This window comes from Pseudonaja textilis, chromosome 2 (genome assembly GCF_049901715.1).
Source record: "Pseudonaja textilis isolate UNSWEBS1 chromosome 2, rPseTex1.2, whole genome shotgun sequence".
Lineage (NCBI taxonomy): Eukaryota > Metazoa > Chordata > Lepidosauria > Squamata > Elapidae > Pseudonaja > Pseudonaja textilis.
The window spans coordinates 138,033,412-138,050,449 of NC_141991.1; the positions used below are offsets into that span (position 1 = coordinate 138,033,412).

The window sequence follows — 17,038 nt, forward strand, 5'->3', positions numbered from 1 at the left end:
AGAAAGATGTAACAATATAATTCCGTAACGAATCTAGTTCTATCTGAACATGGAAGAAATGCAGTTGCTTGCAAAACACTTCCAGACATGACCCACAGCACCAAGACACAAACCTGTCACTCCAGTAGACGTAATCCTCAAAGACAGATACTGAGAACATATCCATGTTGTTACTGGATAGGACAATCTCCCTCTTATCACCGGTCTCTAGGTCGATGCGTTCAATCTTATCTGTCCGGGCATCACACCAGTAAAGTTTCCCATCCTAAAAAGAGATCCAGATGACAGTCCATCTTGCAAGTGATGTAACATAATGAAAGATACCAATGTGAATGTAAAATGCAGGCAATCAGTTCCCAACCATTTATCATTTCCCCTAAGTTCAAATCACATCCCAACAAGGAAATAAATGGACATATGAACTGCTGTTACTCCAGTGGGAGGGAGATTGTTTAAAGCCGTGAAAGATCAAAAATTGAGGCAGAACTGAGCAGGACTCCAACTGAGCAGGTGACGTTGCTAGGTTCCTTTTCTTAACACAAACAAATGCTTGGCAATAGTGGTGAATATCTGTATCTGAGGTGTAGGATGAGAGTAAAGGTTCATTCTCTGAGTTTGTGGGTTGGTTTCTGAACGTTTCATTACCAGGCTTAGATAACACCTTCGGCAACAAACAAATTTGTTCAACAAACAAATGCTTTGCAAAAATTCGGATTTTGCTGGATTGAAGAATTGCAGAATGATTGTGTATGAATTTTAACTTGCCATGATGCTGAATTATGTTTTTGTGTTAAAAGCACATAATCCTATTTATTTGCTGTTTTTCTAAGGGTACAATGGGGCAAGGCATTCCCAAGGTGCTAAATGTCCCACTCAGGGAAGTTCATTTCTCAACTATGATTTTTGGTTGGACAGACAGGCATGTTAGACTGTGTCTAACGCCCACAGTCCCAGGACCTTACTTCATAATCAACAGAAATCCCATTGGGCCAGCTGATGCTGGTGTTGATGAGGACCACGCGCTCTGTTCCATCTAGCCGAGAACGTTCAATGCGAGGATATTGGCCCCACTCTGTCCAAAAAAGGTATCTGAAAGAGAGGACACAGACAGCACCGGAACAGTTAGCGTATCATGTGTTCAGCCAGTTGCCACTAGTTTGCCATTTTTAATGGTAGTAAAAAATAAAGGAATAAAGCAAAAAGTCAATCCAATGTCTATACCAGATCTAGGAGTAGCCTTTTCCAATTGGATGGCCTTTAAAGCATTCCCAACACCGGGAGTCTTGCCTTTCCCCAGTTCCAATCCATCATCATTTAAATGCTACAAATATGCTCCCAACCTGTTCCTATTATGACCAGTCTAAGAAATCGCATTTAATGTAAAGGAACCTTACCCTTTCTCTGGGTGTACTGTAATGGCACGTGGTTTATCCAATCCTTGTGAAATCACTACATAGCGGAATGAACCATTGAGCCTGGCGACTTCAATGACATCAAAGCCCTGGTCTGTCCAATAGATGTTTCCTGGAGGGAAAGAGATACAAGATCTGGACTTAATCGACTGCTCCTTCCTCTGTTTCTTGTGAGAAGAAGGGTTTCCTTCCCACATTCAGTTGCTGTTGCTTGCTCATCTACGCAGCCACCCACCTGCAATCCAGTCCACGGCAATCCCTTCCACTCGGCCAATGCCATTGGTCACAACATCCTCTCGCCAGGTCTGGTCCCGTTTGGCTCGACTGATTGTGCTCATACCCATGTCCACCCAGTAGATTGTGTCATTGTCTGAAGGAGAGAAAAATACATATGGGAGATTGAAAGAGGAGGTTTGGTGTGATTCTATGCAAGGAGCAATTATTATTTGAGTCATCTGATAATCCCCCAAATGGGTTCCCCAAACCCATTTCTTTTCAGCACCTGACAGTACATTCAAATCAGTAAAAGCAGAGTAGCACCTTTAGTAGGTCTCGAACATCTTTAGCCACAAAGACCATAAACAAAACATCTTAAGGAAAGTGCACAATCCCAGGCTTGAAGAAGTTAAAGTTTAATTCTATTGTTAAATCCTGGTATAATGTACACTGATAATTTATCTAGCTAGCTGCAGTATTAATTAGTGTTATGCATATCATTCTAAGAATACTATGGAGCATGAAACACACTTAAGAACTAATTTATGCTTAATACACAGTTGTTTCAAGGCTAAGACTTTGTCCTCATCAAGAAACAAATCCCTCAGAATAGTTCTTTTTCTTTTTGCATACTTTCACCATTTTAGTAAAATGCACTAAATTTATTTTGTTCAATATGTGTTCTTCCCTGAATTAAAGTGAATAGGCACAGAGTTTGTTCACATCAGCTGTAATATCTTCCATCAACGTAGCTTCTCTATCCTTCTTCAGACGGTTGTTCTTTTATCCTTCTCCAACTGAGGGTCCCCAAGAGGGCTAATCCATTGCAGGTATGCACCACCTACCAGCATGGAAATCAATGCCGACAGCCAGTGAAGTCCCAGAGACTGGCACCAGTGCATCAGACTTGTCATTGGGATCCAATGGGATGCCACGGATGCCCTCATGTACCGAGTAGAGGAGGAAAGAGCCAACACCTGCATGGAAAAAGGAAACAGTCACAAGCTTAAAAAGTTTATCAAAAGGATAAAGAGATACAAGGAAGTATGTATAGAATGGAAACCTTTATATGCAAATAATCTCAGGTTCTATTCTGAGCATCTGATCTCAAAGAATTTCAGTCCACAGAGCTGGCCTAAAAGCCTGCCAGGAGAATTCCAGACTAAAACAATCTTCCCTAACTTGGATCTGTCCAAGTTGTTTTGCTCTATAACTCCATGAGTTCCTGCCAATAGGCTGGAAAAAAGTGAAACAAGCAAAATTTCATTAATGACAACAATTCCTTAACAACAGCTGGAGTTGTGAAAGACAACCCACACAAATTTTTGTTACAATCAAGAAGGGACCAAGGCCTGTTTCAAGCTTCTTGAATTTAGATAGCATTTGTTTTTCAGACTTTCAGGGTCTGCTTTCCTCTATAGTCTGGTAGATAAATTATTTTCAATCTGGAGAGTTATGCTATGATTTTTCATCCTGTGGGGTTAGCAAAGGCCAAAATTTTGGGACATTTCAATAAATCTCTTAAGAAGCAAAATTAATGCTCTGAGTTTTGTAGAAGTGAAGTATTCCGTTTCCTCCCTTAATTTTACCATTCTGTCCACCACTTTCTCACAAAAAAATTGGCCCAGTATTTTGTGGGGTTCTGTTGCTTTTACAAAATGCAAAGGACACAACGTTCATTTTAATTTTATCTGGGATCTATGTGAATGTATAGAATATGTGTATGTGAACAAAACTGAGCCAAAATTAGTGAAAAGAAAGAAGGGTTTTTTTTGTTGAAAGTTGGAATATGGAAACAATAAAACATAATTATTATCTTTAATTCACAGTAATAATTGTCTCCAGTCAATTATTACTTAAAAAGATAAGCAAAATCAATGTTGATTGAAATGTGGAGGGGAAAAAATATTTTTTAGCTGGACTCTGTTTTTCCTTTGAAAGGAAGCACTAAACAGTTGCCAGGAATTCCTCAACAGGAACTAAACTATTAACTTAGTATTGTCAATGTTGGCCTGTACAAATAATATTATGGTAATAATGATAATAGGTATTCCTTTCTAGTGTCTTATCACATTTGCTGCCACCAAAATTATGAGACCATGATTAGGATAGGACCCATCATCCACAGCCTTCTTAGAGTGCCTCCCAGAAAAGGGAGAGTAGAAAGATGAATCTTATATATAAATGGGCTTTCTGAATATCCCTTTTAGAATATGCCTTTCTTTGGACGGGTGTAAGATTAATTGCTATATCCCGAAAATTAGGTGGGAGGGGGGAAGAATTGTCACGGATTGTATCCTATCATTTTTAATCCTGCAATTTTATAGTTTTTTCTCCTTCACATCTTAGAGGCTTCATCCCACTTCATCTATTTTAGGTGACGCCAGTGTTTTTCTCCCCATCATCTACTCTACATGAAAAATAAATGTGTGAAGAAGACAGAATATATATTTAGAAACACATTTCTTGAAGGTAAAGAAAGCCAGGACTGACTGCAAACTTTCCATTAAGCACATATGCAATTAAGGTCAACTTTGCCATCTCAAGATATACGGATAACACTATGGGAAGCTCATTAGAGGCCTCAGTGAGAAAACTCTAGAAAATTCCACGGGCAGCAGAGGGAGCTGCCTTTTCAAGATTCATAGAGGCAAACAAGTCAAGTGCCAGGAATGGAGACCAATTCCTGCAGGTCACATTCAGACAGAACTGCCCCTTGTAATTGTTCACCTTCGCAGGACTGCTGCCCAATCTTCAGGCTGTAGCCAGCTGTACACATGCAGGAACGAGTAGTGTCTGATGTAGGAAGGCAGAGTTGTGAGCATTCACCGTTGTTCACACTGCAAGGGTTGACACCTGAAACCATAATAACAGCAAAGTTAAAAGGGCACAATTACCAGATCCACACAATGTCAAAGTCCAGATTTTCTTTTGCAATCCGATGACCACATATATCGTAATTTACAGCCAAACAAAAATCAAAGAAGGAATTAGCAAGTAGATGTCTCCAGGCATGAGCACTTCTGAAGTTTCCCTATATGAGATCTTCTCCCTCCAAAATGAACCAATTAGTTGATTTTAAAAAGCCAACAACAACTTCCCACACCATAACTAGATTTTGTATCTCAATTGAAAATGCTAAATGTCATGAGTCCTTTGAGACTGCCAAGAGTTTTGCAAGATTTGGTGATGTTACCAGACTTCAATCAAACTTTTGGGTAAGTACACACTGTCCCATAAAGACATGGAAAGTCATGGGCAGTGGTACAGTGAAAAAAGTGTGGTTCAAAATGCCACCTTCAAAACTAGATTTCCTAGGATTGTGCAGGCAGATTATGTCGACTTAAATTCACACCATTTATTTATTTATTTTGGTACTGCCTGACCTAGGAATCTCATGAGTCTCCATTATACTTCCTTGCAACCTACTTCTTCAGTCTCTCCTCTTGTACTAAGCAGAGCTACCCAACATCAGTACTTCAAAAGCCCCCCACACTCACCCTGTTGCTGGATGATCTCATCATAGATTTTCATGTGCATTACAAGAGTGGTGCTGTTGCGCAACACGACTGCCTCCGATCCATCTTTCTTGTTGCAGGTACCCATTTTTTCAGAGGCCTGGTCAGCCCACCACAACTTATCATCTAAGTGAGAAAGGGGAAGTGTACACATGCCATGAGGGAACTCACAACTGAAAAGAATACAGTGTGCTCCCCACTTTATAAACTCAATAAACCTAAGTTATTATTACTGATACGATAATTCTTTGCACAATTTTAGAAATCCAGTAAAGAAGTGTTTTATTGTTCCCATTTTATCAATATGGACTTAGGGGAGAAAGTGATGGGAAGTAGAATCGGGTGTGGAATAATTATATCTTGGCCAGAAGACTGAAAAAATAAGAGTTGAAAGATTTTAATTGATTACAAAGAGTGGTTGATTAATCAAAAGAAAGTCTTCCTTGGCTTAAGACAGCAATCTGGACTGGGATTGCTGTTGTTAGGCAACATCATACAGTACAGTATCACATGACTGGGGTGCTTAGCACCGGCAACTTTGGCAGTACTGGTTGCCATCATTAATTGAGGACAACTTCACATGACTGCAACTTCTGATTTCCTGCTGGCTTCCTCATTGACTTTGCTTGTGGGAAGCTGAAGGGATGTTGGAAATTATGATCACTGTGCTTGCAACATCAGCGTAATTACAATCTGGGCACTGAGTGAGCAGATTGTGATTATGTGACTGAAGGGATGCTGCATTGGCCAGAACTATGAGGACCTATATTGTAAGTGCATTCATTCATCACCATGATAACTTCGAACAGTCACTGAACAAATGGTTGTAACCCCAAAACCACCTGTAATCAGTTGGAAAGAGTGGCTAAAACAATATTTTGGGGAGGTAAAGTTGTCCTTACTTACCAATGGTAATTTGGCCCAAATCACTAAGCATCTGAGTTGTGAAGTGCAATGTTGTGTGGGTGCACTGACTTAGAACACCAGTTCTGGCACTGTTAGTTATTGTTAGGCAAACCCCATGCAGTTACAGTATCTTACAGTCACATAATCTTACCACCTGCTGGCTTCGCCATTGACTTTGTTTGTTGGATACCAGTCATAAACATCACAGATAGTAATCATATGACTGCAGGATGCTGCAACCTCATAACTGTGATCTGGTTGACAAGCTTCTGAATTATATCTGAATCATGTGACTATGGACAAAATGCGACAGCCGCAAGTACAAGGATCAGTTGTAAGTCTTCCTTTTTCTGCACAATTATAACTTTGAACAGTTGCTGAATGAGTGGTCATTAAATGAGGAGTAACTACTCTGTAGCACTTGCTGAAATTTTAACCTATATTAAAATAATTAATTTTAAAAGGTATGCTTCTTCATTAAGATGCTTTTCATTTGATTTTTATCCATCAAATACAATGCATTCAAGCACTCTAACCTTGTAGTACTGAACTAGATGAATTTTGTTCCAAACCAGCAAGCCACTTATTCTAATTTAATCATCGGCTATGCTGGCTAGAGCTGAGAATCTTAAGGACCAGGAATTGCACTTCTAATTTTGGGTTGTTTCATTTAATGTATATGTAGACCAACAGGTAAACTTAGTTAAGCTAAGGTAGTTGAATATCAGTTTCCCAAAATTGCTGTAGCATTAGCTATAACTTAGTGGTTTCCTGGTTCTGATATTAGACAGGCAAAGATCTATTGTCATACCTGTGTATGTAAATTAACAAAAAGATTTAAGATGTGCTTCCATACATGTAGCTATAAAATATGGGTATATTATATTAAAAGCATTATTAAAAGCTTTAACAATCATGTTACATTGCATTTAGAGACTAAAAGGAAGGAATTTAACTTTTGTAGCATCTGTTTATTTTAAGACTTTAACTCTTCATAAAATACATTTTTAGCAATGGTAAAATAGATTGAAGAATATAGTTCCCAAATAAGTTATATGAATACTAAAGCAATACAACTTAGATATAGATGCTTCCAACTGGGTATTATGATAAAAACTATAGTGGAGATTTAATTATGGAAATCACAGCCTCAATATGACACCTTTCAAAAACTAATGTAGTAATTTCTGAATCCAGAAGACCACAATGTTTTTGAAACAAAAGGAAAACTTTAGGAAATGAGATCTACGTTCTCTGTTATAAGCCACATAAGGTTCTACATAAATGAGCCCACAGAAACGAGAAATATGTAAGATCTACTCTCCATGCAAATCGCAGCATGGAAAAAAACCACATCTCTTACCCATTATAACAACCACTGTCTCTTACCCATTATAGCCAACGCTGTGGCTTTGCGTAGCTGGTTCTTCATAGTCTCCAACACCTCCAGACCACTGCCATTGAAATTGCATCTATTGATGGTGCCATTGCCAGAGCTTATCCAGTACAGCTTGTTTTCTTTGTAGTCAATGGAGAGCCCTGACATTAAAAAAATATATAAATAAATATATATTATTATTTTAGCAAGGACTAAAAAGAGTAAGCAGTAAGGGAAGATTGTACCTAAACCGTTGTCATGGGTGACCTTAAAAAGTAATAGATCAATGGGAGGAAGGAGCAAACTGACATTTCTGATTGTATAAATCAGACACCAGCACTGACATTATGGAGATGATGCAAATTGTATCATTTCCATGAATTTTATTGTCATTTCCACATAATGATACTACTACACAAATGAAGCAAATGACTTCCATACCAACAGGCCCTTTTTGGTTTGTGAAGAGAAGGCTGTGGTTGCTTCCATCCATGTTGGCGACATTGATGCTGTCTCCATCTGTCCAGTAGAGTTTCCTATGAAACAAAGGAACCACCATTCAATGCTATACCCTTCCCCACATTGGCTGATTATCTCCTGGTCATGTCCCTGACATTTGCTTTACACTTAACAAGGTTCATCTGAAGAAAATAACACCTTACAGGAAGTTGGGTGGCAGAGAGCAAATCAAACATTCTCTCCTTTCTTCCAAACATTTTGTCAACTGGAGAAAAGGTTTATATTAATGTTTCTCAACTTCAGTCAGCATGTTTCCCAGAATCCTGAGAGTTAAAGTTCACCCATCTTAAAGTTACTGAAGATGAGAAATGCAAAAGAGACAATCAGCCAGCCCAAAAGAGAATAAAAATGGCTTTAGCACCTCTCCACCACTAATCACCACCCAGATCAGCATATATTAACACTAAAGTTAACTCAGACCAACAACCCAGTAAACAATACCCCAATCAAGAAACTGCCAAAGAGCCATCAGTAAACAGCCCAACTTAAGAATCTCTAAGACTTTGATGGGCAGCCTCTTGCCAAATGAAAAAGAGTTTACCTCGCCTAAGAATATGTCATAAACTAGCTGGTACATTCACATTCACACATGCTCAGCCCTTGATACAGTTTTTCAGCCGTGAAAACAGCTCTAAAACAGCTTCTTTATACCATTCAAAAACAGCATTTTTAATTCTGAAGGGAGTCAGACTCTTGAATACAATTATTGCTATTCCCATTGGGCTGTGCATGGCCTGAAGATAAAGGAAGAACTTCTAGATGCAACAGAGCTGGTTCGGGCTTGGGCATCAAGTAAATCTGTTTAGGCATGCCTGTTGGATTCATTCAGAAAATTTAAGCAATGACTTCCCAAACCCCAACTTTTGTTTTAAAAAGAGAACAAAAGAACAAACCAGAACAGTCAAGTCATAAGACTCTTTCAAGAAGAGCTTAAAATAGAACACAACAAGCAAAACTTAAGAACTTCAGCAAGTGCCAAAGAAAGATCCCCTCCAGCAAAAATCTGAAGGTTATAGCAAAACACCTAAAGAATGTTATATTATCTTACTCTGGAATGATGGGACCTATGTTATATTATGTTCCTGCAGATCCTAAGGTTACAAAAGAAAATGCATTATAGAAATAAACTGTATTTCTCCTACTTTTTTCTTTTTTAACTTTTCTTTACTTCTAAAAGTGAAAAAAAATATGTTAAGGTAAGAAAATCCAATCACTGTAAAATTCTGAGAAAGAAGCAGGGAAATTGCATAATTGCTATTCCAATTTTTCCATTTAATTCCCTATTCAGATTATATATTCACTGTGGAAATATAGAAAAGGATATGTTATGCCGTGAGGATATGTCTTGAAGAACTTGGGCTCATGAACCCTGCTCCCCCGCTCTGATGAATTTACAACAAGGAAGCAGGAAACTTTTAACATTTCCACATAAACTACCATTAGTTGTAACTGAACTGGAGTGAAATAAACCATGATTAGACTCTAATTCATGGGGCTTGTTTAAATAACATGTAGTTAATATTCAGAAATAATGCTAAAAAGCTCTTAATTTAAAAAGGAAAGTGAAAGTGTTTCAGTCTGTTTCTCAGAAAATCCATCCTACCGTTTAACTTTGTCAGCATTCTTGGTTGACTCAGACTTACCCTTTGAGAGGATGAACCACTAAGCAATGAGGTTTGTCCAGTCCCTGAATCACAGCATTCTTAAAGGAGCCATCTAGCCGGGCAACATTAATCTGTTTCTTGTTGGCATCATAGCTGGTCCAGAAAAGGTTTCTAGAGACCCAATCCACAGCCAAGCCATGAGCATTGGGTAAATCTGCAAAGTAATAGACAATATATTTCTTTAACTGCTGTAAGCTGCCCAAAGTCATATGTTGCTGGCTATATCAATCAAATAAATAAATAAATAGGAATAGACGTGAAACCCAGAAAGATACAAAAAAAGTTAGGATGTGTTGCCAGAGGGGGCCATATTGCCCACTTACTCCCATAATTCAAAGAAGAAAAAAACTGAAAAATGATGGGAGTTTTGTGAGATGTTTCTGTGTTCTTATTTACACAGCCTCAATGAATCCCACAATGATAACTATTGATTGCAAAAGTAGCTAATTCCTGATGCAGGATAATGATAAGAAACTGCAAGGAATATAGGTGTGGCAGACCTGCAGGCTAAGCCAGAGGGTGGGGTGAAATGTGTCATCAGTTTGGAATCTTTGAGCTCCCACAAGAGACCTCAGTCAGCCACTTATGAATTTCCTTTGACCCTTATCTAGAGACAATTTAGCTTTGAGCGTTATTTGACCAGATTCTTGTGTATAGGAAACAATAATAAACTCTTCTGTGCTTTGAATTCAATGAATATTCCTGTGCCTGGCATTAGAATTAATTAAAATAAAATGTAAAAGTTAAATATTCTAATGCCTTTAAAAAAAAAGCTGACATCAATATTCAAATTTAATTTAACAAAAGCCAAGTAAAAAAAGCAGCACAGGTGTTGGGAAGCTTGGGAAGAGAGGATAATATAAGTAATTTGCACCTGCAGAAACAACCGTTTCAACGCCTGTTCCATTGATGAATGCCCGCTTGATGGTTTGTGTGCGGACATCTGACCAGTAGATACGTTGTTCCAGAGCATCATAGTCAACCACAGTCACATTGTCAATGTCAGGCACCGTGAAGGAGTTAATGTAATTGTAATAAGGGTTGTCTATGTCCACACCTCGGATTTCCATCTGGCGTGCATAAAGCAAGAACTTCTTAAATTCTGGAGATGGGGAGAAAAGGCAAGACCATGTGATGGAAACTCAGTATCATCAGGACTCTGCAAGTATAAAGACTTTCCAAAACCTGCAAGATTCTTAAATAGGTTATTCATGAATGGTATAGGTCGGGGATATATAAAAGTTTCCAAAGCTTAGACTAAGGTGAGTTTAGCTTTTTTTCTCAATTGAATTATTTCTAGATATTTAGCAAATTGAACACATAAATCAATAAAAATCTAAGCCTGAAGAGATGGGAAAGTAACCAGTTCTGGGGTTTCAGTTATGCAATTTATCAGAGAAGGGATTACTTTAGTTTAAAACTGCTCCTCCCCTAGCCTCGTAATTTAGATGTTTTGTTGCAGCACATAAATTTTGCTTATGACTAGACATACTATGGAAAGTCAGTCTTTTAGAAACTGATACAAGAGGGTGATGACACAGCTATACACTTAAACGTTCCCGTGCTTTTTACTCTCATTCGCTAAAAGCCTGTGAACCATTCTGAAAGATAGTCTGGGAGGTATCAATAGCTAAAATAAATGGGAAAGAGAGGGACAGGGAGCGATAAAGCACTATTATAATCTCAAATTATCTTTCTTTGCAGGAGGAGCTCCCGATTTATGCTGGATCCCATTCACTCCCTTTACCATAGCAGGTGGCATTGTCCTTATCCAGCTTCATCAGGTGGGGGCAAGCACAGGAGTAAGTGCCATTGTAGTTGATGAGGCAGAGGTGGGAACAGTGGCCTTTTCCTCCATTGGCCTCACAAGGATTGGGAGCTAGAAGAACAAAAAGGTTGTAAGATTACATTCATCACAACTTTGTTCTAAAGAAAGCAGAATGCATAGCTCTGTGTGGGAACTGTCAGGGCATATATACATATGGAATATAGCCCAAGGGAAAAAGCCATTGGATTTCTGGATTGTCCAGAACAATCGTAGGGTTGTACTTTTGCTTTCTCCAGAGCAAGGGTCTCCAAATTTAGCAACTTTAAGACTTATGGACTTCATGGCTGGCTGAGGAATTCTGGGAGTTGCCAAGTTTGGAGTGTCCTTCCCCACAGCCTTAAAAAGTGCAAGTGCCAAGAAAAAAAATGTACAAGACAGACCAGGAGAAAAGCTTATCCTACAGTCTACAGAGGATTTCCAAATCATCAGAAAGTAGAATAAGTGCAAGTACTTCATATTGTATAAAAATCTTCATGTGTATCCATCTCAATTTTAATCATAAAACATAGTGAAGCCTTTAATCATCTTCTTTTAACGACCCCATAATCCCTTTCAGGGTAGAGTCTGGGCAACTGAATGGAGCTAGCAGAGTGTTTTAATGGCCAGATGCTCTTCCTGTCGCCAATGAGGAATTTTGTTCCGCAGATAAATTCTCAGTGTGCCCAGAGAGAGAAATATCTGCCTCTACCTAGGATTGAACTCACAGCCTCCTGACTGTGAGACGAAAGCTCCACCTCTAGGCCACTGTACCACTCCATAGCGAGGCCTTAATATACAGATAGCATTACGGCATATTCGTTCCTTGTTGTCTTTTTAAGGTAATTCTGTTATTTTGCCATCAACCTCAGAACATAAGTTGGTAAGTCAGTCCTTGGAGTATGTATGTGTGTATGTATGTCTCTCTCTATCCATGCCAGTTATAATAGCATCACAGTTGGAATAATTTTTATCCCTTCCAATTTAGGTCAGTTAGCTAACAGGAATTTCCAGGATTTTAAGTGACCCGGATTAAGTGCACAAAACATGTGACATATGCATCTTACCACCATATAAGGAGATCATTATCTAGTATGCCATACTTGAATGAGAATGGCCTCTGCAATTTATCAGAGAAGGAATTATTTTAGTTTAAAACCACTCCTCCCTCACCTCGTAATTTAGATGTTCTTGCAGCACACAATCTTGCTTATGACTAAACATACTATGGAAAGTCAGTCTTTTAGAAACTGATACAAGCAGGTAAAGACATGGGTATAGACAGTGGTTGCTGAAAAATAAGCTCTACGTGGCAATGAGTCCAAGACAGTACTGTCGCTTAGCACTATAATTAAATCCAGAATCTGTCCCTTTATTAGGAAACTGGGGAATAAAAGGAGAATATGGTTCAGTCTCTGCTTCTATGATCAAATAATTAATTCACTTGTAATTGCTTCTCTCATCTCGCTGAAAGATACAATACCCAAAACTGGCAAATAGATGCCTGGGGGAGACCATACTCATTTTGCAGAGCACGTGCTTTGCCTATGGAGAGTCTCTTGTGAAATTCCTAAAATCTCCCAGTGACTGTGGAGATTCTCAATCATCCAGGTTGTCCCACAGGTACTTTAAAAAAAAAAAGACAACTGGACTTTCTTGATGTTGTTCATCTTCTTTGAAAACGTTTTGCTTCTCATCCAAGAAGTTTCTGGTTGAGAAGCAAAATGTTTTCAAAGGAAAAAAAAGAAAGAAGGAAAATCCAGATGCCTTTTGGAGACAGCACCTTTGGGACTATTGTCACCAAGAAAAGAAAGGAATGGCATCAATTAAAGGGGGGGAAACCACTCTTAGATATAGTCAGTCTAGTTTTACCCAACTAGCCGCATCATTTACACATCAGTGGAGGTTATTGTTTCTTCCTGTGTCCATTAGATGCAAAGCCTCCGGAGACTTAGGTAGCTTGAATACAGCAGTAGGTAGCTGTGGCAATTGTGACAAACTTTTGGTGCCCATGTTGACTTCACAGACTGAAACCTGGTATCATTCACCCACTGCCCCTTTTCCCTCATCATGGCTCACCTACAGGCTGGCGAGAGGGGTGATAGACCTGCAAATCAAAGGGCTGTGTGTTGGTCCGCTGCACGACCGTGACGTTGTGGCCTGTCCACTTGTTAGCCTTGGCCAAGGTATTTGTCCGCCAGTCAGTCCAGTACACCTCGCCACCGTACAAGGTGACGGCAAAGGGATGTGACAGATACTCGTGTCCTCGCAGCACCTCAATGTGGCCTGTGCCATCATAGAGGGCAGAATAGATCGCATCTGACCTGGGGAAGAAGATGACAAATCAACATGAACATTCGCAGAAGGAGAGGTGAGAAGCAAGAGACGCGAGTTCAAAAGTTACATGTGAGTACGAGTAGAACTGGGACCACAAGATCTTTTTTTTTAATTTTCTTTGTTCAGATGTGTAATTTGTGTTTGACAAACAAAATAAATAAATAACGGGAGATATGACTAAGCAAAGAAGCTGCAAGTAAGACATGAGAAACAAAGAAAGACAAAGGAGAGAGGAAGCAAGATACTTAGGAATGGAAAAATACAATGTGATCAAAGGCTTTTCTTTTCAGAAAGCAATCTGGCATGAAATGCATCACTCTAGGAAAGTAAGCCAAAATACCTATTTTATGTTGCCCTGGAGTCTATTAAAGGCATGCCAAGTTTGTTATAAAACATAGTGATTTGTTTATTAGTCTCTAATCTACAGCAAAAAATGCATTTAATATTCTAGCCAAATAATGTCTTACTTACTAAGGTGTTATTACATTATTATAGTAACTATAGTAATTATGCATATAGTTACTATGAGAGACAGAAAAGAGGAAGTTACTGTGTTCTTACAGTCTTCTTAGGATAAAAGACTCAATGGGATATTGCAGCAAAATAGGAGACTCTCTTCTATTTCTCCTCAATTAAATAATAGGTCAGCTCTGCAACTGAGGTAGAATTACTCCCAACAGACAGAGAACCTTTTTAGCAGAGCAGGGAAAAAAATACTTTCAGTTTTTCAATGTTTTGGGGGGATGGGTGGTGGTGGAAACATATATTGGACAAAGATAACAATTTCTGATTGTAGCTATGGTTGTCTATATTACGCTGGCATTGTTACATTCAACATGTAATCTTTTCATGAAGTAAAATTATCTCTGAGGCTAATACAAGAAGAAAGGAAGAAGTAAGAGCAAGAGCAGCAAGATTTTGAAATGCCAGTAATCAGTGGAAATAAAAATACCAAACCTAGATTCTTATAAAGGGAAAGATGTAGACATTTTAAGAGGATCTGGATTGGCTTCATAATAAAAATCTCTCCCTCTCCCCAACACCCCCACCCCCAAGAAATGACTACCCTGATAATTTCTACCCTGAATCTCAACCCCTGAATATTTGGTTCCTGGCTGCTCCGCACCTGGCATCAATCCACAGTATACGCTTTTCCAGGTAGTCCACTGTGAGTCCATTTGGCCAGCCACCTGAGCCTGTTTCCTTGTGAATGACACGTCGGCCTTGGCCGCTCATGGAAGCTGCCTCAATGCGAGGCAGGCTGGCATCCCAGTCTGTCCAGAAGAGAATCCTGGGTTGGGGGGAAAAGTGGGCACATACAGAGTCAAAAAAAAAGATGCCTCTTCAACCACAGGAACATAGTTTAAATAGTCTCTATAACACTGCAATATTCACTGTAGATCATTTACTCTTTGAGACACTAAAAAGTGATTTGATATCAATCCTCTCTGCAACACTGCATTCTTATGTGAATGTAGGCAAATCCAATATGACTATGCTTTTAAGAGCAATGCTTCATTTTTACAGAGTTCAAAAAGCCTGTATACACAGTGCTAAATGGCACGATTTCCTTCATTATTTTTTTTTAGAGTGATGTGAAAATATTCCAGTGCTCTTCAGTATTCTGCTTATGATCAATGCCATCTACCTCTTACAAAAGGGCTAGGGAGGAATAAAGAGTATCCCTCTACACCGGTAATATTTTTAGGAAAACTGGAATTTCTATCAAGATTTCACCGCAGAGACATTCTAATTTCATTTCTGCAGTTGAGGAATGTGAAGACATGCACTTTAAAAGGAGCCCGAACACCTATTTGCTGTTAAAATTGTACAAGATACTACACAAATAATAAATACCAGGACATTTTTCTGGTAACAAGTAGAAGCTTGCTTATAAAGAAAAAACCAACCATTCTTGATGCTGAATTCCATGCCTAGCATTCTATGGTTTTGCCCTATTTGGGTCAAATACCAGAATAAGCCCCCTCCTAAGGATCTGGTGAACATTTGGTTTACTGCCTGCCTCCCATGCAAACATTAAATGCAGGTTGAAGTTTGCTAATGGATTAAAAGATTAACCTATTTTGCCAAAATCCACATGGACAAGTTATAGTGGTACCCAACTTTCTACCGTGTTTTTAGATCAGTTCCTGCCCATAGATTTCTCCATCCCCTATGTTCAGAGTCATACCCGCATCGTGGATCTAAGGCGATGGCACGAGGGTGCTCGATATCCCCAGCCAGTAACGTGCTCCTCATTGTTCCGTCTAGCTTAGCCACCTCAATTTGGTCCAGGTTGCTCTCCACCCAATAGATGTTGCCAGCAATCCAGTCCACAGCAAGTCCTTCAGGAGTAGCGAGCCCATATTGTATCACCACCTCAAAGCTGGTTAGGGCTGTAAAAAAGATAATTGGAATAGAAGCCATCAGTAATTGTTCGTATTATCCAGACAAACTTCACTTCATGTGGAAGGCATTTTTAAAAAATTCTTTTCTGTGCTCTAACTTCCCAAGATCTTCTCTCTCAACCTCCAAGTTCTGTAATAACATTTCAAGAAATGTATCTTAATGGATAATACCAAATGTCATTGAGAGGCCCAGTAGAACCACTGGAAGCACTGTCATGTGTTTAATTCATGGCCTACTACATTATCAAGCTATTCAGCCTGAACATGTCCAGAATCCACATATCTAAATAATCAATTTGATTCCAGAAAGTCTGAAAGAGAGTTGCTACTATTCTTTATTGGATCTTAGATAAGACAGTCTAAAAAATGGGTAATAATTATCTAAGACAGTATTCCTCACCTTGAGTGCACTCTATTTAAAGGGACTTCCATACCCCAATTTCTCACCTGTGACTACATGGGCTAAGGAATTCTTAGCATTCAGGACCTCAGATCTGAATGATACTCAAGTTGGGGAAAGATGATCTGGGATTCAGTGCTTTCTTCAAGATGTATTTTATAATACACTAGCAATGGAGAGATTATAGTCACCTTAGAGGTTAGTAAATTTATTGTGACACGTAAGTACAATCCATTCTGAGAAAGAAACCATGCTTTTGCTAAATTGCTGGAGTTATTAAAGCAGAATACATGTAGCTGAATTCACTCCGAAGAGCCTCCAGGAGAATTAGCTCAGTCATTTTCAGCATGTTTCCTTTTTTCATTGGGTAAAATAGGAATTCTTCCAAGATATCTGGTATCTTTTATTTAGATATAGGCTATAGTTACATACTACACCTCATTTAATTTTGGCTACACTAACAGTTAAGAATTTAA

General features: G+C 38.9%; 1 protein-coding gene across 3 annotated transcripts in view; it reads right to left on the reverse strand.

The window, feature by feature from the left end:
* Window positions 1–17,038, reverse strand: part of LRP1 (LDL receptor related protein 1) — a 311,480-nt gene that overhangs the window by 76,401 nt on the left and 218,041 nt on the right. For all 3 annotated transcript variants that reach the window (XM_087925459.1, XM_026713764.2, XM_026713763.2), the window contains 15 exons: window positions 15,946–16,150; window positions 14,881–15,045; window positions 13,497–13,741; window positions 11,361–11,492; window positions 10,488–10,715; window positions 9,593–9,767; window positions 7,872–7,966; window positions 7,442–7,591; window positions 5,129–5,272; window positions 4,359–4,484; window positions 2,474–2,605; window positions 1,648–1,782; window positions 1,395–1,524; window positions 963–1,089; window positions 114–265 (listed from right to left, as the gene is read on the reverse strand). In XM_087925459.1, coding sequence (XP_087781585.1) covers window positions 114–265; window positions 963–1,089; window positions 1,395–1,524; window positions 1,648–1,782; window positions 2,474–2,605; window positions 4,359–4,484; window positions 5,129–5,272; window positions 7,442–7,591; window positions 7,872–7,966; window positions 9,593–9,767; window positions 10,488–10,715; window positions 11,361–11,492; window positions 13,497–13,741; window positions 14,881–15,045; window positions 15,946–16,150 — 2,341 coding nt within the window. The remainder of the gene's footprint in view (window positions 1–113; window positions 266–962; window positions 1,090–1,394; window positions 1,525–1,647; window positions 1,783–2,473; window positions 2,606–4,358; window positions 4,485–5,128; window positions 5,273–7,441; window positions 7,592–7,871; window positions 7,967–9,592; window positions 9,768–10,487; window positions 10,716–11,360; window positions 11,493–13,496; window positions 13,742–14,880; window positions 15,046–15,945; window positions 16,151–17,038) is intronic.